At 38.4% G+C, this 23,831-nt stretch overlaps 1 protein-coding gene across 1 annotated transcript in view; it reads right to left on the reverse strand.

Moving 5' to 3' along the window:
* The window catches only part of LOC102041340 (ankyrin repeat domain-containing protein 26-like), a 46,671-nt gene extending 23,668 nt beyond the window's left edge, over window positions 1-23,003 (reverse strand). The window contains exons 1-20 of the mRNA XM_031056907.1: window positions 22,918-23,003; window positions 22,381-22,495; window positions 21,971-22,144; window positions 21,743-21,849; window positions 21,101-21,238; window positions 20,190-20,341; window positions 17,270-17,320; window positions 14,441-14,474; window positions 14,290-14,362; window positions 13,017-13,077; window positions 11,658-12,667; window positions 11,001-11,130; window positions 9,394-9,455; window positions 8,170-8,281; window positions 6,635-6,663; window positions 6,468-6,534; window positions 6,339-6,383; window positions 4,158-4,240; window positions 1,552-2,535; window positions 503-711 (exon numbers count right to left, since the gene is read on the reverse strand). Of these exons, the coding sequence (XP_030912767.1) occupies window positions 503-711; window positions 1,552-2,535; window positions 4,158-4,240; window positions 6,339-6,383; window positions 6,468-6,534; window positions 6,635-6,663; window positions 8,170-8,281; window positions 9,394-9,455; window positions 11,001-11,130; window positions 11,658-12,667; window positions 13,017-13,077; window positions 14,290-14,362; window positions 14,441-14,474; window positions 17,270-17,320; window positions 20,190-20,341; window positions 21,101-21,238; window positions 21,743-21,849; window positions 21,971-22,144; window positions 22,381-22,495; window positions 22,918-23,003 (3,722 nt within the window). The remainder of the gene's footprint in view (window positions 1-502; window positions 712-1,551; window positions 2,536-4,157; window positions 4,241-6,338; window positions 6,384-6,467; window positions 6,535-6,634; window positions 6,664-8,169; window positions 8,282-9,393; window positions 9,456-11,000; window positions 11,131-11,657; window positions 12,668-13,016; window positions 13,078-14,289; window positions 14,363-14,440; window positions 14,475-17,269; window positions 17,321-20,189; window positions 20,342-21,100; window positions 21,239-21,742; window positions 21,850-21,970; window positions 22,145-22,380; window positions 22,496-22,917) is intronic.
* Between the last annotated feature and the right edge of the window lie 828 nt (window positions 23,004-23,831).

Raw genomic sequence — 23,831 nt, forward strand, 5'->3', positions numbered from 1 at the left:
AGACATAAGATGATGTCAGAAACTCAGATCTGTCAGACCTCAGAAACAACTGAGATTAAAAATATCTCTGATAAAATACAGACTTAACTCCAAGGATTGTGTAGTATTTAAAAAACCTTGCCCGAAGAATGAGGGGGGAATGTGGAACCTGAACAAGATTCAGGCAGTATCTTATATCCACATTAGAGGAAGCATTAAGAGCAGAGATTCCTTTGAAGGACAGACAGAAAACCCCTCCTGCTTAGGATTTCATAAAAATATCAATGCCTCCTTCAAACTTTTAATATTTGGTAACATCTTTTCCTGCTTCCTAAAAAAAAAAGTGTTTTTCATAAATGTTTGTGAAGCAGTGGTCTGGTCAGTATTGCTTTCAGCATCAAAGAAACTGCTTCAACTAGTACAATATTAGAAAACCTAAAAGATACTTAAGTAATCCCACAAATATGAATTAGAGATCATGCCTTTAGTTTCTACTTTCATTGTCATTTTAATAATTTCTGACCTCTCCTCAGGTGAAAATTTCTTGTTGACGTTTTCTTCTGTAGTGTTTTCGTCCTCCATTTTCAAAGAGTCATTCTTCTTCAGTGTAAGCTTTTCTCTCATTTGCTGATTAGTAATGTTTGCTGGTGGTGTATTTAATTTATCAGCATTTTCCTCTTTTGCCACTGTCTGCGTATTCAAACTTCTTTCTTTGTTTTTTTCCTTCTCAACCTACAAAAATAAAGTTAAGTTTCAAGTATTAATCAGTCTTTCCATAAAAGAGAAACACAATATCTAATACTGAATAATTCAGGGTTTACCTCTGAAGAAGTGCAAAATGAAAAAAAATATAGAAAAGTATTTCCACAAAAATTACACTACAAAGTGTATTGTTATTGAAAGTACTTCAAATCCACTCATGATCCTGTGATGTAACAGAAACATGGTCCTTAGAAAGAAAACAAGTGTATCTTAACCCACAAACAACAAAAATGCAAAAGCATTACCGATGGATTAAAGAGTTAGAAGGACTGCACAATGTTTGTTATTAAAACAGAAATTAAAAAAAATCAAATGGAAGTGTGCTTGGTTACTGCTTCCTCCGTGGAGGGTAACCAGGGTAGCAGGGAAAAAGATGCCAAACCCACAAGTAGAAACAACTCCACTCACAGCAAACAAGAATTTAAGTGAAGGGCAATGAAGACACACCATGCAGAAAATCACAGCAAATGAGAAGTCCAGTCAAGACCCTGTTCAGAAGCTATTTTCATTCTTCATTTCAGAATCAAAACTGATTTAATTGTGTGCACTTCTTTTTATGTCAATGAAGTGATAACTTACACTGGAACCGAGTGCCACATACTGTTAAACTGGAACAATAGTGCATTCTGTGTTTTCTGAAAAAGGGGAAAAGGCAACTCTCCACTGCTGTATTTATTCATAAGTATTGTATTTTCATGCAAACAACAATTGATTTGCACAAAGCATCTTCATTTAATGATGAATAGCTGAAGTGAACAGGACCATTGATATGGAGAAAGACTAAAGAATAAGGAGTAGCAGGTGAACTACCTCTTTTTGCAGCTGTACCTTCTCTTTCTCCAAAGTCAGGAATACTGTTTGCAGCATTCCTACCTTACTCTTAAATCTTTCCATATCTCGTTTTAGCTCTTCATCAAGATTTCTTTCCAGCACGTCACACGATTCCTGAGCACTAATGTAAAGACTTTCAGTTTCCCCTATATTGCTGCTGATACAGCAGTCCTTGGGAACATCATCATTAAATCCACAGTACTTTTTCAGTTTCATTTCTGTTACAGAATGTACACTTTCATCACTTGCACAAACAGGTCTTATTTGAGGAAGAATATTAGAAATGTCACCCAAAATACTTGATTTTAAGCTATGTCTCAGGGAGTAAACAGGACCTTCCTCTGCATTTTTACTATTTCCATTATCATTCTCTTCTGTTTCCATAATGGGCATTTTCTTTTTCTCTCCTTTAGCCAGAGACACCTTTCTGTTATGTACATTGTTAATGCCAGCTTCTTCATCTGTATTCCAGGTATCTTCTACATTTATCTTTAAGCTATTTTGATCAGGAAGAACACCACGACTTGGAAATACAATTTCCATTTTGGGTATTTTTCCACCTGGTGTAAGTTTAATATCCCCAAATTCACCTTGGCTTTCTAAATTATTACTTGATTCTGTCACAGGAAACGAAAAAATGTGAGAACTCTTCAATTCTTCACCAATGCCATCTTCTGGTATTTCTTCCACAAGTGAAGCAGTTTCCCCAGCTTCATTTTCACCAAACAACTGCTTCAGCTCTGCTGTAATGTTTTTGAAATTTGTTTTCAATTCCCTTTTCTCATTTTCAACCCACATTTTTTCGTATCTTTCTTCCCAAGGTTTTAGATTTAACTCCTTGTCAGCACTGTGCGATTCCTCATTTTTTTTTAGGACCTCCTGATGTGAAACTTCTGCTTTGTCAGTCTGATTTTCATGTGCTGTTTTTTCTATCAAGTTGGCAGTTTCTAAAATATATTTATCCTTAAGTAAACAGGCACAGACAAAAAGATTACCAAGAAAAAGGAAGTTAATCTAGGTAATTTCCATTGCAAACTTATCCTGTCATGTAACAGAAATAACAGCATCAAGATATTCTGAAAGCAATTTTTATAATATAAATCAAGGGATACTAAATTAAAGGTTCACTGACTCACCTTTTTCTTAAAAATAAAGCACTTACTAGCTACTAGGACTTATTAGAGATAACAGCTTTTCTAGGATTGGAGTTGTCTAGGGTTACTTTCACCTTTAGGCCTGCCTGCTTTCTGTATTCAGCAGCCTCTGTTAGAAAGCAATTTATTTTTTCATGTTTGCTGCTTTAATACCACTTTTCTTTGGAACTGCCCATATTTTCTCACCTTCCTTCCTCCATACTGTCTGGCATTTTACAATCCCCTCCCAGCTAAGCTAATACAGCGTAAATGAACACAATGATGTTTTTGTTGTCCACAACATGAGAACTGGGCCTATTTCTTCACCCAAGGCACAGATACGTTAAATTTCATTCCAAGATCCAAAGAAAAGCATTTATGAGGGAAACCTGTCCATTCCCTCCCTCATCCCAAAAGTCAGGAACCCAAACTTATGTGAAAACTGTACCATGCCTCACTTACAACTACCCCCTGTCCCTGACCCCACACGCTGCTTCTCACATGCTCCTTCCCCACTGCTTCCTAGTGCCTGCCCTGCAGGCCCGCACCTCCGTCCCAAGGGGCTAAAATCATTCACCTCCTCTCTCCTTAGCCAGGCCCTTCTCTCTCTCTGCCAAAATTCCTGCTTTCAGGACAGGGAAGGAGCACCTCAGCCAGCTCCCATCTGTCTCAGCCTCACCATTCCCCAAGTTCACTGCCCAACCACCACCACTTCCAGTAGGCCTAAGTTCCATGCTCTGCCTGTCAATATTAAGCATGGTCCTCTGTCATCATAGCTGGGTGCGGGGTAGAAGTGATTTGTTCCACTGTCCCTTGAGGTGCTACAGAAGACTCCAGACCCCTCTGTCCAGCCCTGTCCCTCTCCTGTTGCAGGCCCAACACAAACAGGATGTCTGCCTTATTCCTGTCTAAAACCCCCTCTGAAAAAAACCTTTTCAAACACTTACTAACATGGCCAAACAAGCACATATTTTGCAGAGACAGGGAAAGCATTGAGGTCACAAAATTTAACTTTTTTTTTTGTTTCTTCTCCTGTTACAAAGTGGAAGGCCAGGCATATTTAATCAAATAGATCAGCATACTTACAGACAAATTTCTTTCTCTACTTGAATGTGCATTTTGGATAGGGAAAAAAAAGAATTTGACTGCACTGTTTCTCAGCATTGTGCAAAAGGAAAAACACTGAATAAAGTCTAAGCAAACAAGCTGGAAACAAATTAGTGTAACAGCAAGTATCCAATATAACAATAAGGATTTGTCCCCATCACAAGAAGACTGTTTTCCATTTTACTTCAGGTGTTATACAACCTTTATCTGTAGGATTCTCCAGAATTACTCATTGACTGGTAAATTTCCTTCACTTTACATATATACACATATAATTCTTTGCTTTACAGTATAATACAATTTACTGTTTCAGGCTCCTAATTCAAAACTTTTGGTGTTACATACCCACGCTCCATAGTTTTCAATGGCATCCTTATCTTCTTTTTCAGCTGCTGATGACATATGAAAAGTAGATCCTGAGTACTCACCTACAGTGAGAAAACTATTATTTTGATAACCAGCATGACCTAATACTATTTACTAACATTTAGAGTGCATCTTGGATCATATTTGTGAGAAAAAACTTAACACAAAATAATGCATTGCCTTTAATTTGTGAGCTCTTAGAGACAAAAATTACCATAAAACAGACTAAAGATGTATCAGTGTACACTGCTTTCTTACAGAGCATTTAAAGGAAATTTGCTGAAAATTGCTGCAAGTGGTCACAAATTAACCAATGCTGTTTCTTAAAGGTGCATAATCTTTCTCTTTGAAACACTGTGTGCCATACAGTAAATAGTTACATGGCTCCAGCAGCTGTAATTCCCCTATGTGTATATGTGCAGTACACAAAAAAATCATGCAAAAAACCCCACAGCTTTGAAATATTTTAAGGCCTCAGCTTCACTCTATGCATGAAACAAATCTGTCTCTAGACATGGATCTGGACTGAGTATTTCAAACTGCTACCTTATCTGTTGCAGAATGGAAAACTGAAAGACAGACTTGTGTAATGCTGAGAAACAATCCAGGATCTCAACACTTTGCTTATACTGTTGAAAGCCAGATTCCACTCTTCCCTCTCAGAATTTCTATATAATATGGGCGGGTCATAAACTTCTCAGATGTATTCACCCAGTCTGGCAGCCTACCCTGAATCTCTGTTACACCAGAGAACTGCACTCCAGATAATCCCAAACACAATCTAGAAGCAGCACTCCACTACCATTGTTCTTGTGGAAGGCATATTGTACACTTTCAAGCGACAAGCTTTCAGAAAGAAATGAGTCTAAGCACCTCAACTGGGGAATCTAAAAACAAGAGATGGAGTCTTATCACTCGTATCACTCTGCACCTCCTCTCTTGCTCCAAAAGGCCATGGATTCTACACCATAGCATTTCTATACACAAAGTTTAACTGCTAAAGAGGGACACAATATCCTTCCTACAAAAAAATGAGCCAGACTGAGAAAAATACATAGGTGTCATCATAAAAATACAAAAGGGCACAACCTCACTTCTTGGCATTTTCTGCTTTAGGTGAATACTTTTGCAAGCCTTCATTCCTTGACGGGCTCTTAACATTTGATACAAGCTCAGAGTTACAACTTTATGTCTGAACTCCTCAGTCAAAGGTCTCCAGAGGTCAATTTTGATCCCAAGTTACACAGTGTGAAGTAACAACCTTTTCCTCCCACCTCACTGCTGGGTAAAATTTGAGATTTTTTTGTAGATTTGACTGTTGGGTATTTCAGTACAAGGCATTACACAAAAGTCATTAGTGGATTGACACCACTTCTTTCACAGGGTTGCTATGATAATCTTTTGATGACAGATGTATTTCAGATAGTCTGATAAATACTAAAGACAATAATAACAGCAATAATTAGGGATTATCTAAGGATAATGTTCTACAAGGAACACAGGCATTTTTCCCTTTTTCTTGTTTTTCAACAAGAGGAGATTTAGACTTTACTCTTGCTTATAGATATCCCAATACCAAGCTGTTTGCTGGTGCAGATGAAGGCTCCAGCCAGCAGTAAAACCAGACAGATGTGCTGGTGGTCAAGGAACATTTGTAGGTAGCACCACAGAAATTACTGCAGAGGGTATCCTAAGTTATCACTCCCAAGACTGCTGTAATCAAAAGCAACTCTAACTCCCATTTAGTCTTGCCCATCAGAGAAATTTTCAACAGCAGCTATGTTGAGTTTGAAGCCTCAGTCTTCAAGTAAGATTTTAGGATCTTTGGAGCCCATAAGACCTATTTCACATAGTGTTTAACCAATCTTGAAATTTCTGTGTAACTGGCAGAGAACAAGGGAAAAGACAGGAAAGACACAGGGCATCAATGTTCCTCCATCTTCAGGACGGCCTAAAAAGGGGAATGACAACACGTATGCTGGAGGAAGCCAACATCATGGAAGGGTAGACTGTAGGAGGGAGCAAACATATGTACAGGTGCCTATTTCAGTAGTCCTTCTGCTTCCAGAACACCTTGTTAGAACCACTGATTTAAAATTAAGAAAAAGATTTGCAATTAAAGTGTGCCTGTCCATGAAACAACATGACAAACATGAATACCTTCAATATCCTCAACATCTTCTAAATCAAATTCCTGCAATAGATCTGCAAAACATAAAACAGATGCCTTATTAAATACTCCTAAAAGATTATAAAGCTAAATCCAGAACCACTTAAGAAAATTATTACCTGATTTCTGCTGCCTGTTTTCAGGAGAAGTTTTGTTCATTTCCAAAGCAGAAATAGGAGTCTTAAGCTATGAAAGACAATTCAATGATAAAACATCAAATTCAAAGTAACTACAAACTATTTAATGAGCAGAATAAGTAGTCAGTCTAACATGAACAAATACTTACCTGTGAATTGTTGAGTTTCTCCAAAAAGCCTGGAAGTGAAAAATATTTTGGGAAATGTTATTTTTTTAAATTGTGGGTACATTTTACTCCATTCACCATCAGTAGTTTCTACAAGTAAGTATTAGTCACAAGCATTATTTCATCAAGAGTACAATACTGAACACTCCATTTACCTCATCATGCAGCATGTGTCTTAGTATACAAGAAAAAAACAATGCATACTTCCCATCATACACCTTGGATTTAAAAAATTATTATCACAGACCTAGGACAATATAGGTGAAGCAGTAAGGTCATGCTTGTTAACAGAACAAGATTAAAATATTTAGTCCTTTTGAGGAGCTGAATCCTGCTTTCTAAAAGGATTATTTCAAAAGCCAAAGCCGGTGTGCTGCAATGAATGATCATAAAACAGCACTATGACTGTGATTATTCTACAAGTGCTTAATACTGAGGAGCATTTTCTTTTCCATTGATGGGACTAAGAAAGCATGGGTGCAGACAGAGAAACCTCATATATGTCTAACAAGGTAAAATCAAGGCAGTGTTGATCAGATTGTTGTGGTTTAGCTTGCAGGGAAACAACAGAAACAAATGTTGTCTGGTTTTAATCTACATTTATAACATAGTTCTGAATATTTTTTTAAAATTTTGTCCAACATTAAATAATTTCCAAACCCACACAATTCCACCTGTACTTCTCAAATCCTCTGCTTAAGTCATCTTATGGTTTGAGTTCTCTCACTAAAGAAGTATATGAAAGAATACTTAGAATTATTAAGAATGGCTTCCATGGCAAGAATTTTATATTTAACTACAATTGTTTATATTTTAGATTAAAAAAAAAACCAAATCAGCATTAAAAAATAAACAGTATTCAATTTCAGTAAACCTGGTGGTCCAGTAGTGTGGAAAAACCTTAGAAAGATTACCATAACCAACTTCTACCATCTTTTCACACTGATCCTAAACTTGTCTTACTAGGATTCTTGTCTAAGCAGAATTCTGTGACAAATAGTTAACAACTACATTTGAAACTCCTGGAAGCTTTTAAAGTTTTGCTCAAGACACTCAAGAGACAGTGTCACAAACTCCAGGCAGAAATCCTCAGCAAAAATCCCTGTACTTGTAGTCCTACTTTAGCTCCTAGGCAAAGCACAACATAAAGCTATCAAAATGCTATCAAAGGTTAAGCTAGGGCCAACAAAAATGCTAAGCCAGATCACAGCTGTCTTCTGCTGCATTATCATCTAAGAATGGTCAGTCCTAATAGACATACACTGTCATCACTATGAAACAAGAACCTGAATCAAAAAAACTAGATACTCACTGCAAGAACACAAATAGGGCAAAGAATTTCCTTTACAAACTGGCCAGCAAGTGCTGTGATTACTGACATTAGTTTTCAAACAATAAGCATTTCATTGGTATGGTTCACACTCACATTCTGACAGCATTTCTAAGACAGACACTGATAAAAGTTTACTTCAGCTTATAAATGCTTACAGACAAACATAAGCCCACCAGGAAGTTACCATTGTCTCTTTCCCCTGAAACAAACTGGGAGCATGCTCCATGTCTCTCTGCAGCTGGGAGCAGCACACCACACGGTATCTTATTTGGCATTTCAGAATCCGCCTGTGTAACCTAAAACACATGAATGAAAATTGGTACAAATGCATTTTCAATTCATTTCTATACAAAATTTCCTGCTAAGCCAATTCATGTAGCACGGTATCAAGTGTATTCTACATACAAAAATGTTTTGTAAGGTCCTTGGCAAGAATCCATCAAAACACAGTATATTGGAAAATCACAGCAATTGGGTTTGTTTTCAGATCTTAAGCAAAAACTTCACGCCACTATTCTGCCACGCTGACAAACCTTGACAGACTGGACAACCACAAACAAGAATTAACATGGCAACTCAAAATACAGGTTGTGAACTAACAGCTACATGTCTGCAGTGGTCCAGCATTTGTACTGAACTTGTATATGACATTCAAGCTGGTACTGACATTCCCTAGACATATATCCTGCAGGAGTGAATGAACACAGTGCTGCTCCCAATTCCAAGAGCCATTTGGACTGAACAGAGATTAGCAAGGCAGAGCTTAAAATTACCTTGAAACTAACAATGTTTGAGCCTTGTATTTTTAAGAAGGGGATGGGAAGAGTTCTTTTTTCTCAAAAGAAGAACCAGACGGACTTAGCTACAGACTTTGCTGATTGCCATGGACAGGAAGAATGAAAAAGGCAAACAGGGCCATCACGTGCAGTGCCTCTGTTGAACATGATTTTAAAGAGGGCCAGAGTACACCTACAAAAGGTAGAGAGGATCTGTTCAGAAGCAGCTACCTGTCTAGCTTGTAGACCCCAAGGGCAACAGCTAACCAGGTCAGCACACCAGGGCTGTATGGTGAAAAAGCAACAATCCTGCCAGCCTCTGTGAAAAGGTCAGAGTATTTTAAGAAGCAAGGGACTTCACTGTTTCAGGACTATACTAGACACCAAACTCAGCCAGTTGCTGTGACCCAAGCCATTAGCTCAACCTAACTTCATCCCAATCCTAACTGAGCAGCTGGCCTAGAGCAGAATGATTTCAAGGGCCCCCAGTTACAAACATACAGCAAAAGGAAGAAAAGAGGGAATAAGCCTTATCAACAGTAGTGTCCAAGTGAAAAGGAAGCTCTCAAGTGATTCTAGATCTTACTTCTACTTCCTGCAGTGGAAACCCTTGTGTCCTTCACAAAAAGTACCTCGGAATCCCAGGGAGATTCAGCATCTTCCTCCTGCTCTGCTCCCACTGTTGGAAGGGCATCTACAAATAAGGTAAGAAGCGATTTGCTTGAGTGTTTGTACATCCACAGATGCAGGTTCAATTGATGAGGACAAACTAAGAAGCAAGTTTTATTCAAGTGTTTCTTCCCACCCAGACACATCATGTTATCTCCTTTACACTTCCAGCTCCTTTTGCTTCCTTTCTATCAGAAGATGTCTATGCACAACAGCTAACAAAGCTACAGGCAATATCCAACATGCTTGGGTAACATTCAGGAAGACACTTCAGTATCCTGCAGTTCTGCTGTACACAGAGTTAAGGCCTCTCCAGCCTACAGCTCCAAAATTTGGCATTTGCTATCGCTTTCCACTGTACAAGGGATACCACAGAAACACTATCCAAAACCTCCTCACACTACCATGCACAAAGTCACCAAGAAACAATCCACCCTTTGTTGTGCTACTAGAAAAGATCTTCCCTGACAAAGCTGTTACCTGGCTCCTTCCCAGAAGCTAGACACCTAAGCATTGCCATTTAAAAACAGAGGCTCACACTTCAAACACTTAACGCAAACACAAACCCAAACACAAAAAAGTCATTTCTGTCTTGAGGGGGTTAAAATTCAAACCTCTTCCCTACAACTTTAAGGTTCATCCCCAGGGGGTTACTAGCCAGATTTAACGATTGTATTTCTATTTTAAGCTAGTCCACCAGGAAAAACCGATTCAGAATTCAATTGTGTGGACACATACACATAAAGAAGGGGGAAGGACCTGGATGCCTGTGAGGGTACGCACCCCAGAAGAGGAAACTGCTGGCTCCAATCCGAACTCTGACTACTTACACTATGCCAGATACATGCTTACAGTGAAACACATATAGGCAGATGAGCAGGTACAGGCACAACACTACAGCTAGCAGGTTCTGCCAGTGCCCCCTGTGCAGCATCTGAGAAGCAGCTACACATGCTCTAGTAACTAACATCTGCTACAACAAGCTACCCTCTGGAGACAGACAATGGGAATGGTGCTTTGTCTTCCTACTGTCAGACGTCAGGTAAGTACCAAAGTGCTCTGACTAGGCTGGTAATGTTTTCAAGCACACACATGTGGTGCTGGAGAGACCTTCTACATTTTAAAACTAGACGAGGTGAGGCACTGGAACAGCTTTCTCTCAGCTTGACTCAAATCCTTTCCTAGCTTCAGCCAAGAGCAATTACAGCCATTCAGTGTGACAGTACTCATGATAAAAGGGAATACTGCTGTCACTCAAGACATCCTAATCCTCCTTCTCCTTATCTGTGCATTTTGTTCACATCACTTCAGGAAGTACATAGCAACAAATCAAGAATGGCACCTGCTTCTTATTGCATTGCTTCATACCCAATGCTACAATTTCAGTTCTTTAAGAATGAATGAAAAGCAACACAATCTGCTTTCCTTCTCTGCCAATGCCCACTGGGACTCGCAGGAAAGAGAAAATTTTGCTATTGTAGGAGTCAATCACCATTTTAGCTCATTTTCTATGCATTAATATTTGTAGAGGAAGAACTTGGGTCAGGATTTACAAAGTCATTTCTCTCACCAGAGTTGTCCTTTGAAACTTTGTGGACTTCATGCCTATCATTACAAACAGAATTTTTCACATCCTCAGAAACTGCAATTTGTAGCTTTTTGCCAGCACCCTCCTTCTCTTCATATTCAGATGATTCTTCCTAAAAGAGACCAACCAAAACAGTTGAAAAGAACAGTAGCAAACATCATCTTTGCTGTTCCTCCATAAGCAATTCCTCATGTCAGTCTAACTTCAGCTTCATTTAAGTTCCAACATTCCAGAGCATATTTCTTTTTTTTTTCCTACTTTGCTCCATGAAAAATCATTAGTTTCCTGTTCTCGATCTTATACAAAATTATTTTTGTTTCCTCACTTTCAGCTATCACGCCATGAATTTTCCTAAATGGTAGTAAAACTTCACAGGTAAAAGCTGTAACACAGAACTTAGAAAAATCTAACCGATTCCAGAATCTACTGCCTATTTTTTTTCCATACTATAATGTATTACCATACCATAGCAAAGAAACTGTTTTGACTCCAAGGAAGACACTAACATCAAAAACAGATGATCAAAAGACGGATATATTTGAAAAATAAGTATTAAGAAAAATCTGGTTTAGTATGTGTTTCTTACTTATCTGACCCTCAGAAAATACCCTTGTGATTGAATCATCCTTATATACTTACTTCATTGCTTGAATGAAATGCTGCTCTCAAATTTTCTTCTTGCTTATTTAAGTGCAAAATTTCACCTTCTTTTTTCAGTGGTTTACAGACTTTATCATCTACTCCTTCATATTCCTCTTCTTCAGTATCTTCACCATCCACATGCTCAAGCATGACAGAGCTTGGTCTTTCACTTTCAGGTCCCGGGGTTTTTTCTGCTAACCAAGAATTATTGTCACTTTCAAAGCCATCACTGAAGTTTGGCCTTTTCTGCTTAACACCACAACTATCTAAGCGAGGCTGAGGTATCTCTTTTTTCTGGTCTGTCACTTCAGAGTTTGGAAAACAGGGGTCAGTGTTTCGGTGAAATTTCTCCTCAATCATGCTTTTTCTGTTCCAGCTTTCTTGCATATCTTGCAGATTATTTAGATTTTGAAAGACAGCTTGTTTTGGTACTGACTTGCAAGATATTTCATTATTCATGATCTTTGGAGACACTGCTGTTTTAGTTTCTTGAAACCTTTCAAAAGACCCAGCTATGAAAGACACAGGAGTATCAACAGATTCCTCCAGCTTTTCATCATGTTCTTTATCTATTTCATCATCATCACAGACATTTCCTGTTCCACATCGAGCATCCTCTTCACACTTGGCCTTACTGAAATACTCTAATTTCTGATTAATTTCCCCTTTAGGTTCTGTTTTCTCCTCCTCCAGTATTTCATTAGACTGAGTTTCTTCATCCTTCAGCTCTTCCTCCTCCTTTTCATCTTCAGTAAAATCTTCATCATCGTCTTCCTCCTCCTCCTCCTCCTCATAATCTTCATCACCATCTTCATTGTCATTTTCATCCTCTTCCTCCTCCTCCTCCTCCTCCAATTCTTCTTCATCCAAGTTGCTTGCAGCTGAGACATCTTGATTAAACAATTCTTCAGTGTCCCCTTTGTTCACATTTGCACCTGATGGGATTCTTTGTTTGTGACTTTTCTTTGGTGACTTAGGACTTTCAATTCCAGAACCACCACCATCATCTTAAAGTACAACAAAAAGAAAAATGCACGTGAACAGAAAGAATTAGGTAAACAGTAATAGGGATGTTCTCAGACTAATGTACAAGAGAGAAGCCATTTGGGAATGTCTAGAAATTGAGAGGTTGGGCAGGATGGAGGATGAACTTGATGAAAGAAAGGGGCTTAAGAAGTGATTAATATCTTCATTTTAATGACTTAATTTATTCTGAATTATTCAGTACCGTGTTTACAAAATGCTACTTTTCCCATTTACTATTTAAAAAAAACCCCACAAACTAACCAAAAAACCTACTTAGCAAGTCTACTTCACATATCAATATATCATCCAACCTTTTGCAAACTAACTTACTGTTTTTCCTGAACTGCTGTGAAGCATTCATTAGCAGTGTCAGGTTTGGCTTCTGCAGCTTCTGTAAATAAAGATTTAAGATTTTTTTTTAACAGTAACAGCAACAAATCCTTTGTTCACATCAAATCTTGAACAATAAATATAATCACTGTCCTTATGATAGTGCTGGCTCCATCCTATACTTCTAACTACACAAACACTCCTCTCATATCCAATTCAGTATGTGCAGGCACCCTTCTGCAGATTGTTTCCAAAAATGTTTACGTGCATAACTGTTCTAAAAATCTGTTTCAAATATGTGTAATACTTAAGTAAAATTCAATTATAAAATTCAATTCTATTAAAAGTGCATTTTCAGGATGCTTACTTGCAAATATGCACAAGGTAACTATTAATATCCCCATACTTAATGCATAAATGTAGTTCCTACAAGTACACTTAAAAAATACCCCTAAATTTCAAAATCATGGCAGAAAAATGTATCATTTCTATTTAAATCAGTGCAAGAAAATAAAATAAAGTTAAAACTAAACATGCTTGCATCTCCAGCATTACAGAGTGGGTTGAACTACCACACTCAGGTTCTACATTACAGCACAATGCCAATGCAACAGATGATGCTCCAGACATTACTCAGAAGTTCAAAATTCTACAGATCATTAGTAAAAACAGTAGGCATAAGAGCTTGTAACTAACAAAAAGAGTACTACCCAAGCATTACAAAAAAATGAGGAAAAACATGCAGTGTGAGATCACATGCAAGTACTGAATGTCATCTTATAGAAGAAAATAGATGACCCATTTGAGTAACTCGTCTGCTCATTGAGTACTCTTGAGGAACCTGCTGAGGAAAGGAGAACTAGGTGATGAGGATTTTTACAGATCTTGATAAATAAATGTCCTTTATCACTTAGGAATATATCCCCAAATTTACAGAAAACATAACAATGATTGGACAGGATAGATTATTATTATAACTTACAAATTTTTGAAGTCTGCAAATCTGACTCGTATGAACAAGAAAAAACATAAAACTATGTGGTTATCTTGTCACCTACTGCTTTTGGCTTCAAATTAGAAATCTACTGCATACTCTGTCACAGCTACAGGTCCTTTAGGAAAAAACTCACAGGAGAAGGAAGGCTGGCAGGCCAGAGAGTACTTTAAGGAGAAAACAATATTGGCTGGAGCTGCAGCTTCTTTCAGTTCCAAAGAAAACTTGCCTTCAAACCCCTTATTTTTACAGGATATTTTTCCTGTAAATGCACCATACCTTGGGGGTAAAATCAAGTTCCTCTTCCTCAGAGGTATGCCAACTGTCATCGCTGCCCTCTTTCTCAGAGCTTCTTTAAAAGCAAAGCAAAATGAGTACCGTGTCTCTCAAGTCATTCCTCAGGTAAGTGTTATTATTTTTAAAGTCTCACCTTATTGAGTCTCCTTGGGAGAAGTCATCTATTGCTGTTCAAACATTAATCAACATGTTGAAATTAAATTTAGCATGCTAAAAATTAACCATTTAAAAATTAAATATTTTACATGGACAACTCTGCAAATCATAATAGAACGATGCTTTGGGCAGTAAATTCAGTATGAGGTGGCATAAATAACTGCACTTCCAAAACAAAATTGCATCTTCAAACAACAATGAATTTTAAAAAATAAAAAAGGAAATAAAAAGACCAGAGCTATATCTCTTCTGGAGTCTTATACCTAGAAGTTTAAAAAACATAGAAACACCCCTAAACTAAAAAAAACCAAAACCATAGCATTAATATCCTACATTAGTAAACAATTAACAAAATGGTGATGGTTTAGCAAGACATTAAGACTTCCTAAGTACTCATCTCACACACAAGTACCCATCACATACAGAGATTTATTATTTTATGCAGCATTATGTATAACATTATGCTAACATTACACTATCTGCTGTTCTACCCAGTTACAGATTATTTTGCAAAGGTAATGAAAATCAAAAAGCACAATCAAGCTCTAAAGCTCAAGTAGAAGAATCACCAACACTTCTGTACACTGCATCAAAAAGGGAATTCAGCAGACACAAGTGGCAAACCCAGGGCATTCTATAGCACACTCCAAGCCTTTATCAGTGTTACAAATGCGACTTGCACGTAGGATAATAGGATAAATCAGGTCAGAAGGAACCTCAGGAAGTCTCTTAGCCAGCCTTCTCAAAGCAGGCTCAGTTATGAGGTCAGAGAAGGTTGTTCAGGGCTTTATCCAGTCTGGTCTTAAACACTTCCAAGGAGGAAGACTATACAACCTCTCTGTTTTACTGTTCCCACACCCCATTTGAAAATATTTTGTTGCCATTAATGCCACTTATATCTCTGCCTCCTGTCAATGTACCATTGGGAAGCACCTGGCTTTGTCTTCTCACATATAGTAGAAGCTGCTGCTAGGTCCCCTGCAAATTCACTTCTCTAAGCTGAAAAATTCCAGTTTCTTCAACCTGTCCTCAAAGGGCAAATATTCCTGTCCCTGATGAATCTGATGGCTTTCCACTGAGCTTGCTCACTTTTGAAAGACAAATCTCTCTTGAACTGGAGGCTCAAATTACACCCAGAGCACTGGACATAATCCAGAGAGTGCCAAGTAGAGGTGGGTAATCACTTTCCTCAATCTCTTGGCTACGCTGCTCTTAATACAACCCAGGACACTGCTGTCAGGGCACCCTGTTGCTGGCTCATTCTCAGCTCACTCCGCCAAGACCCATTAGGCTTTCTCAGCAAGGCATCTCTCCTGCCAGGCAGTGCCAGCATGCTTTGTAGCAAGGCGTTGTGCTGATTTTGCATTTGCCCTGGCTGAATTTTGCTAGACAGGTCTGAGAGTTCATTTACACAGTCTGTCAGAGTAAATGCCTCTGAATGACAGCACTGCCCTCAAGTGCATCCACTGATCCTCCCAACTCAGGGCTATTTGCAAACTTGTTGACGATGCACTCTAGCACATCACTGATCCACCAAAGAAGCCTGACCTCTAGGAATCCAGCTTCAGGAGTGCTAGAACCTCTCAAATATCAACAGCTAAGGTCATATAAAAGGGCTCTTCAATTCCCAAAACAGAAGGGGAAAACAAACACAACTTCTAATAGTACCTATTTCAGCATTCCTCAATTCTTGATAACTAATTCTTGTCAACTATCATAACAACCAATCCAAGGCCTGCGGCAGAATCATTAAAGGGAAAAGAAAACTAAGGCATATCATATGCCTGAAGACATCTCCTCCACTAGCACTAAACATAAAAGAGCATGGAAATTTTGTCTGTTTTAAAGACAGGGTACATGTAGAAATGCTAATGAGTACATCTCCTGACCTGTACTGGGCTTTTGGACAATGAAATACAGTGTGCATGTCATATAGAGAAAGCCTAGAAGCTGAAACAAGGAGAAGCTAACAGTTTAAAATACCAACACAGTCTCTAATTTTTACTGTTTCCTTTTGCAAACACACAATATTTAAATAATCTTAATTACTTGTACATACCACAGTTCCTGTTAACTCAATCAGCACCAGCAGGCTAACCTACTGCTGATTTCCCAAGCTGAATAAAAATGTCTCCACCAGTGTGGAGCAGTCAGTTATCACGCCTGATGATATATTTTCAATTACTACTCAAGTAATCAGAAGAGCTGAGTAAGTTTTCTGAAATTTTGCTTCCAATGAATAGATTAGCTCAGTTGGGTAGAGCATGGTGCTAATAATACCAAGTTTGTGGGTTCAATCCCTGTGTGGGCCAGTTACTTAGGAACTGGACTTTATGATCTTTGTGGGTCCCTTCTAACTCCAAATATTCTGTCATTCTGCAAATAGTGACTTTAAGCAGTGATCAAGAACAAGTCACATTGTCCTTTAGAAGGCAAGAGAGAAAGTTCATGAGCCACCTCTCAGACACCTCTGATTACAGTAGAAATGGGATCTAGAAAAGCAGTCTCCGGGGATTGCTTGTTTCCATTTTAATTCAAGCCCATTTCCATTTCAGAGTAAAAGAAGGGCTTATTGAAAAAATTATTTAGTATCACGAATGACACAAGGCAAACACTAAATTCAATAATAAAGAACAAGGCAAAACATGCAAACAAACAAAAATCACACAAAGTCTGCTCTCAAATGTAGTTCATAAAACCAGTACCATCAAAATAGGAGCCTCCAGGATAATAAACATCATAGATGCGTTGATATCTGTATACTGTACAACATGTTTCATATTTTAAATGCTACTGTACAAAATACCTTTCCTTGATTTTCCTGTTCTTGATGTCTGGTTAGGTGATTGTTGCATTTCTATATCCATTTAGGAAAAGGCATGGAAAGGACAGATGGAACAATGACATCAGAATAAACTGGAATTTCCAGAAACTTGGAAAACATAAGCAGTACATCAAAACAGCTACAGCAACGGGAGAACACACTGCAACTATCAGCCTATTCTACAGTTAGAAGTGCTGGAAACAACCCAACCAGAGTCTAAAGAACTCTGCTCTCAAGGGACAATGTCAAACAGTAACTTAATGTGCTTGCTCCCTGTAACACATCCATATTTCAGTACTGTGAAACACTGAAACATATTATCAGAAATATACTCTCCCGACAATTTTGTATTTCCCTCAGCTTGACTACTTGTCTAGCAGAGATGCTAATTAAATTCCTTTCCGGTTGTAGAGTGCCTTACACATACAGCACACAAAAGTCCTTATTCTAAGCATCTCAAAAATCTGTATGTGTCAAGAACCAAACTTTTAAGACTATCCAAAAGTTTCAAGGAAATCTTGGCTCCCTGTACTCAGACCAACATGCAACTTTGAGACATTATGTTATTTACACATACTCATCTTAAGTTACAGTTTTAGCATGTTTGTTATCCCTTGCTAAAAAGGAACCCAGTAACTTGTTGCCTTAAACCAGCTCATCTTAAAAGTTGTGTCAGTTGGTGCCTGATACAAACATAGGCCACTTCTACCTAAGTTTGAAGAGTCCTGCTTACATTCATTTGACCATGCTGAACCACTCAGACATGACAAGAGGGCAGCATGTTCCCCCAGGGCTATAGAGCAGGCCACAATTGGACCAAAATGTGTGCATTGTCTGGTGTATCACACATATGTGTTTGTGTGCGTACACGTCTGTGTGTTGTGGAACACAAGTTCAGAATATAAATCACTGTGCATCTGCCCTACCCATCCCACCTAGTAAAATGCAAGAATTCATTCTGTTATTGCAGCTAACTGACACCAAATTCCTTCATGATGCAACGTTTGTCTCAGAACAGAAGGGAGTCCTGCTTCTATTGATTTTACCACAAGCTACATTTAAAGAGTTAAGAAAGGACTGCATGATGGTTTCTCATGTCTTCTACATTTCTCAGCTTTCTGAAGGGATAATACAGGACAGTTATTACTGAACTTAGGAGACAGAAATCACTGAACTCTCTTCAAAGAGCTCTATGATGGAAACCCAACAGTTTCCATAGGGACCCAGGAACACAAAAGGAACAACACATCACACAGTAAGTATTCATATAAACAAAAGCCAACTTTTGAAGTAGGCTGAATTGCTCATTAGAGAAGACTATCTTTAAAAATATTCAAGAAGTGCAAAATCAGCAAAAGGAACAAAGACAACACTGAAGATCCCAGAAAAATTGTATAGAAGAGCAACAGAAACAAAACTAATTCCAAAATAGGTTTCTCTGTTCTCCTGAGATCATTCAAACTTCTCCTCTAACAGAAACTTCAAAGTCTCTTACTGCAGCATATTAGAAGGACTCTCCTGCTACAGGACCTGTACTTTTTATGTGCAAGTTAGAGACTGCAGAATTAATGCATGTAAATATTCTCTTTTTGTTACTAATCTCTAAGAGACAGTAACAGTATGCACTGTTTGGGCACAAGCATCATTTTCCTGATTAAACCACCTGTATTGAAATCTTTAAAGATGAAAAAATCCCTGCAATCTATCAAGAAGCTTTCCAAATCTCTGACTAAGTCAAATCAAGTGTTTCTAAGTCAAAACAACAAAGCCTGACTCTAAATTAAATTCCTGTATCTAGGAAAGGTCAGTGATGAAAAATATCCCATATTTTGCTCATTTTTCTAGACATATTTAAAAATGGAGTAAGGAACTCTATTTAAAGGAATAATGAATTGTGTTTGAGCAGTGTCTTCTGCCCATTTGCCACATAGAACCAAAGTAACACCCTTAAAAATTCGGAAAGAGTAAAATCTCCCACTTGTAGGGCTTGAAACGCAAAGAACAAGACACACTATTTCATTTATACTAAGGTATTCATTTTCTAAGATTCCTCTAGGACTTTGAGCTCATAACCATAGGCTGAATTTTTAAAACTCACTGAAGGAGTTAGTTTTTTGATCACAAGGCAATTTAATTTTTCTGGATCACAAGGTAATAATTATTTTCTTAAAAAAATTCATAAAAAATACGGAAAGTGGAAGAAAGGCATTATTATTATTTTTATTGTAAATCAAACTATGCTCTAGCCAACAGAGCATTCACAGACACTGCAATGTTATTGCCAACAAAGTTACTTTTCCAATATAATATTTGCTAAGTATGTCTCTACAGCACCTACATGGAAACAGTTATAACTGATTTTGAGAAATAGAACATGCAAAAAGGACCTTAGTGCAGATGGAACTATTAACATTAAAATGAAGACACAAACTCCATGAAAATCAACAATACACATACCTTTCTGCTCATTTCTCTGTTGCTTCCCAAGTACAGAAAGAGGAACAACTACTCAGGTGGGACCCACTGCTTTTGTGATTGGATTTTCACAGTCTGAGTTGCAATCTCTAGGTAAAAGTACACGCTTGAAAAGTAAACACTTTTGCCTAGTTCCTTCCCTATCCTCCTCTCTCTCTCAAGGAAAACCCAAATAGGAGGACAGTCTGACAGACAGAAAGTAACAACCCTAAGAAGTGATCACAGAATGCAAATCAAATGCTTTCACAGCCTGACAAGCAGCACTTGCAACTATCATCAAATAAACATATGGACAAAGCTTGCGCTACTCCATCTGATGCCTCCACTAAAGTCAATGATGAACACAGTAAGCACTAAGAACACAAACCCACTAAGAAAAAGCCACACTGATTCTCCTCGTGAGCTACTCCCTGGTGAAGGGTCTTACCTCCTCTGTCCACAGCAGGTGCACCCAAGGTGAAGCCAGCAGCTGCTGCCCTGTGTGGAGTGCCAAGTGCTGTGATCCCTCGTGCACCACCACCTGTAGAAGCTTCTCCTGTGTTTTCCCAGTCTGCATATTCTGCCAGTTGTTTGCTAAGACTGTACAGAAAAAGAGAGGAAATGCATTAGGTAAAAAATAATCCCATACCTGCATATACCATTTAATAAAAGAGTTAACAGCCACTCCTTATCCAACCTATTCTTATCCTATCCAAAGCCATTTAGATTTATATACTCATATGCATTTACTGCACCACTATTACACAATTCAGTAGTCACTACAGTCACATTCAAACCTACAAAGGTATTAACTCCTGCTTGGTACCTGTTAAGTTTCACCTCTGGATAACTGTAGGATACAGACATATTTTAGAGTTTATATTGAGCAAGTGTGAGCTTAGCAATAAAACTTGAAATCTAACAGAGAACTCTGGGTAAAAATTTTCCTCAACTTCCAAGTTAACACTAGAGACTGGAATGATACATATTAGAAGACAGGAGGACATGACCCTAAGTTGTGCCGGGGAAGGTTAAACTGGATATTAGGAAAAATTACTGCAGGGAAAGGGTTGTCAGGCATTAGAACAGACTGACCAGTGAAGCTGTTGAGTCACCAGCCCTGGAGGTATTTGAAAGATGTAGACTGGCACTTAGGGATGTAGTTTAGTGGTGGGCTTGGCAGTGTTAGGTTGATTCTTAGAGGCCTTTTCCAATTTAAATGATTCTATGAAGACATCACTGAGAACACCTTCAATACAAGTCTCAGCACACTATTAAACTTTGGTGCTGTTATTAAAAATTATCAAAAACCACACTGATAACTGACAACTTACTCTAATGATACAGTTTAAAATTTACCTGGAATATCCATGAATAACAGCATAATCCTCAGCTGTCCATCCGTTAGCGTCTTTATGGGAAACATCAGCACCGTACCGAAGAAGAACCTTTATCACATTAAGTTCTCCACCAGAAGCAGCAGTCATAAGTGGGGTTCTGAAGGATCCAAGAAATATGACATGAAATATATTGCTTTAGCGTCACCATAAATATTTTTGTTTCTGTTCGCCCTCAAAAAAGTTTACTTTAAAATGAACAAAAGAAAAATAATTTTTCATTAAGATAAACAATAAAATCAGAGAGGGTCTCAAAACAATTAAATGTTTAATCTTAAAGTTTTCACACAGACAACACTTAGAAACTCTACTACTATGCAGGAGATGGCTTTTCAATTTGAGGGAATGCCACTGAGCAAGTGGCAGGCTTCCTGCCAGAAAGGCCATCACAGACAATAACATTTTGAAGCCCTCAATGTGGAAAGCATCGAATGAGATACAACAGTAAGCACTGAGGTATGACCATCTTTCACAAGTCACACAGAAGTAACTGCTTCTGTGTGGCTCCTTGTTCTGTATTTTTTCAAACCTCACTCCCATGTCTCTCTCAAGCGAAGCTGAAGAATATTAAAGAGACCCATGTAAAGTTTTGACAGCCCCTCACCTTTCACACTGATCTCGAGCATGCACGTCAGCTCCTTTTTTAAGGAGAAACTCCATTATTTCTTCATGATGTTCGGAGACAGCAAGAATAAGAGGGGTACATCCCTCCTGAAAGGGCAGATAAAGTCAAAAATCAAAGTTAAAACAAAAAAACCCAACCAAACAAAACTTTAAGAAAAATGCAAACACAACTTTTGGAAAGCACTTCACTAACAAATATAAAATTTACCTTATTTTGGGCATCAATATTGGCATTATGCTGAAGTAACAGCCCTGCTACAGTAGTATTACCAGACAGGACAGCCAGGTGAAGGGCAGTGTTGCCATCAGCATCTGCCAGATCTGGGTCAGCACCATGTTCTAGCAGAATAGCCACACATTTTTCTTGCTGGCACTGTACTGCCTGGAAACAAAACACAAAAAACTTTGAGCATTTACAGTTTCACTTTGTAGCAATTCCTCCCTCTTCCCGGTACTGGGAATTAAGAGCACCTTCAAAGATAGCTAACATATGCCCATTCCACAACAATCACAATATGCGTGATTTTACAAAGGTCCACATAAAGAATACTGAAAAATACATCATTTAGTTCAAAGTCAGTAAGTCTCACTTGCAAGAACATATCATAGTCCACGTACCTTCATCAGTGGTGATCTGTTATCATTGTCAAAAAGATTTAGCTTACACTTGTTTTCTACTAGAAATGTAACTACATCCACATGGCCATTTGCACAAGCAAGATGCAGAGCTGTCCTAAAAATTAAATAAACTGAATTAGCACAGACAGGGATAACTTCAGTTTTTTTTGATAAACAGATATGACCACAAGTTTCATTTTGCAAATCTCAAGCTTAAGAACCCACTCCATTAGCTGCACAGTAGCTGCACACCAAATGCTTGGGACTTGCTAGCAAAAACCCTCCACAGCATCTGCTTAGTAAGGAGACATTTCTTTCACTGTAGAACAGAATCTGCAGAGACTCCTGTGCCCAGATGTTTGGTACTGTCCTCTGTAGTGTGGGACTACACATGTGGCACAGCAACAGAGATCAAAGCCAGGGAATCTGAGCTGGCAAATTAACATCTAAGTTTTTCTTTGATCATTCATGGGCCAGAAGTGTATTGGAGATGTTAGAGATGGGTTGAATTGAAAGAACATAAGAGCTTCCCCTCACTTTGAGAACTTCTCCTTTTTCTCTAGCTTTTTTACTACTGAAGCAAAACCAAGAACACATTTGCACCAAAGTGCCTCTAACAACATGTAGCAAACCAGAGAACAGAACACTCTGATCCTGACTTCAGGAAAGTAGTTTTTGACTTTCCTGTAATGTTTAACTATCATAGTCATAAAAAGCCTACTACAGATTAAGTCCTTTCCAAGGAGGCAATACTGTGTTTCCACAATATATAACCAGCACAGGAAAACTGAACTTTCTTCTTCAATTTAAAGCCCTGTCAGAAGGAAAAGCAGTCCTTCAAACCACAACATCTTAGGTCTGATGTCAATTAACCAGTCTACTTGTACACAAAGACACAATCACCGAGGAAGTTCTTGCATGTGATTCCTCCTACAAATCTAGTAGGTATTTTTGGGGCAATAAAACTAGATGAGCTTTATTGCTGCCACAAGTCCAGCCTAGGAAGCTGAACTACTCTGCTAAAACCAGACCCTCTTCAGAATATCACAAAGGATTTGACTCTGAGCCTTTTCAGAAAAGGTGATTCCCTTTTGCTTATGATATATCACTAGGAACTATGCTGCAGCCCAGGGCTTCTCCTGAAGGTAGAACTGTTAAGGGCTTGCTGTGCTCGACTCAAACCCTCACACAACACCTGCCTGAAAGCAACAGCTTCTCCTGCAAGTCACTGACCAGATATTCCAGTCCAAGGTACTGATCAGCTGTACCAAAGCCTCAGAGCAAAAAACTAACTGCTACCTAAAACCACACTGTGGCTTAGGCTGCCACATCACACTCAAAAAAGGCAACTATGCGTGCAGCATCAATAAACAACATGTTTATGTTGCCTTATAAATCCTTCCTAACTGAAGCGTCCATCTTTAAGTTGCTCCCAGCTGAGGCAGCACATC

This window comes from Geospiza fortis, unplaced genomic scaffold (genome assembly GCF_000277835.1).
Source record: "Geospiza fortis unplaced genomic scaffold, GeoFor_1.0 scaffold195, whole genome shotgun sequence".
In the NCBI taxonomy this organism is placed as follows: domain Eukaryota; kingdom Metazoa; phylum Chordata; class Aves; order Passeriformes; family Thraupidae; genus Geospiza; species Geospiza fortis.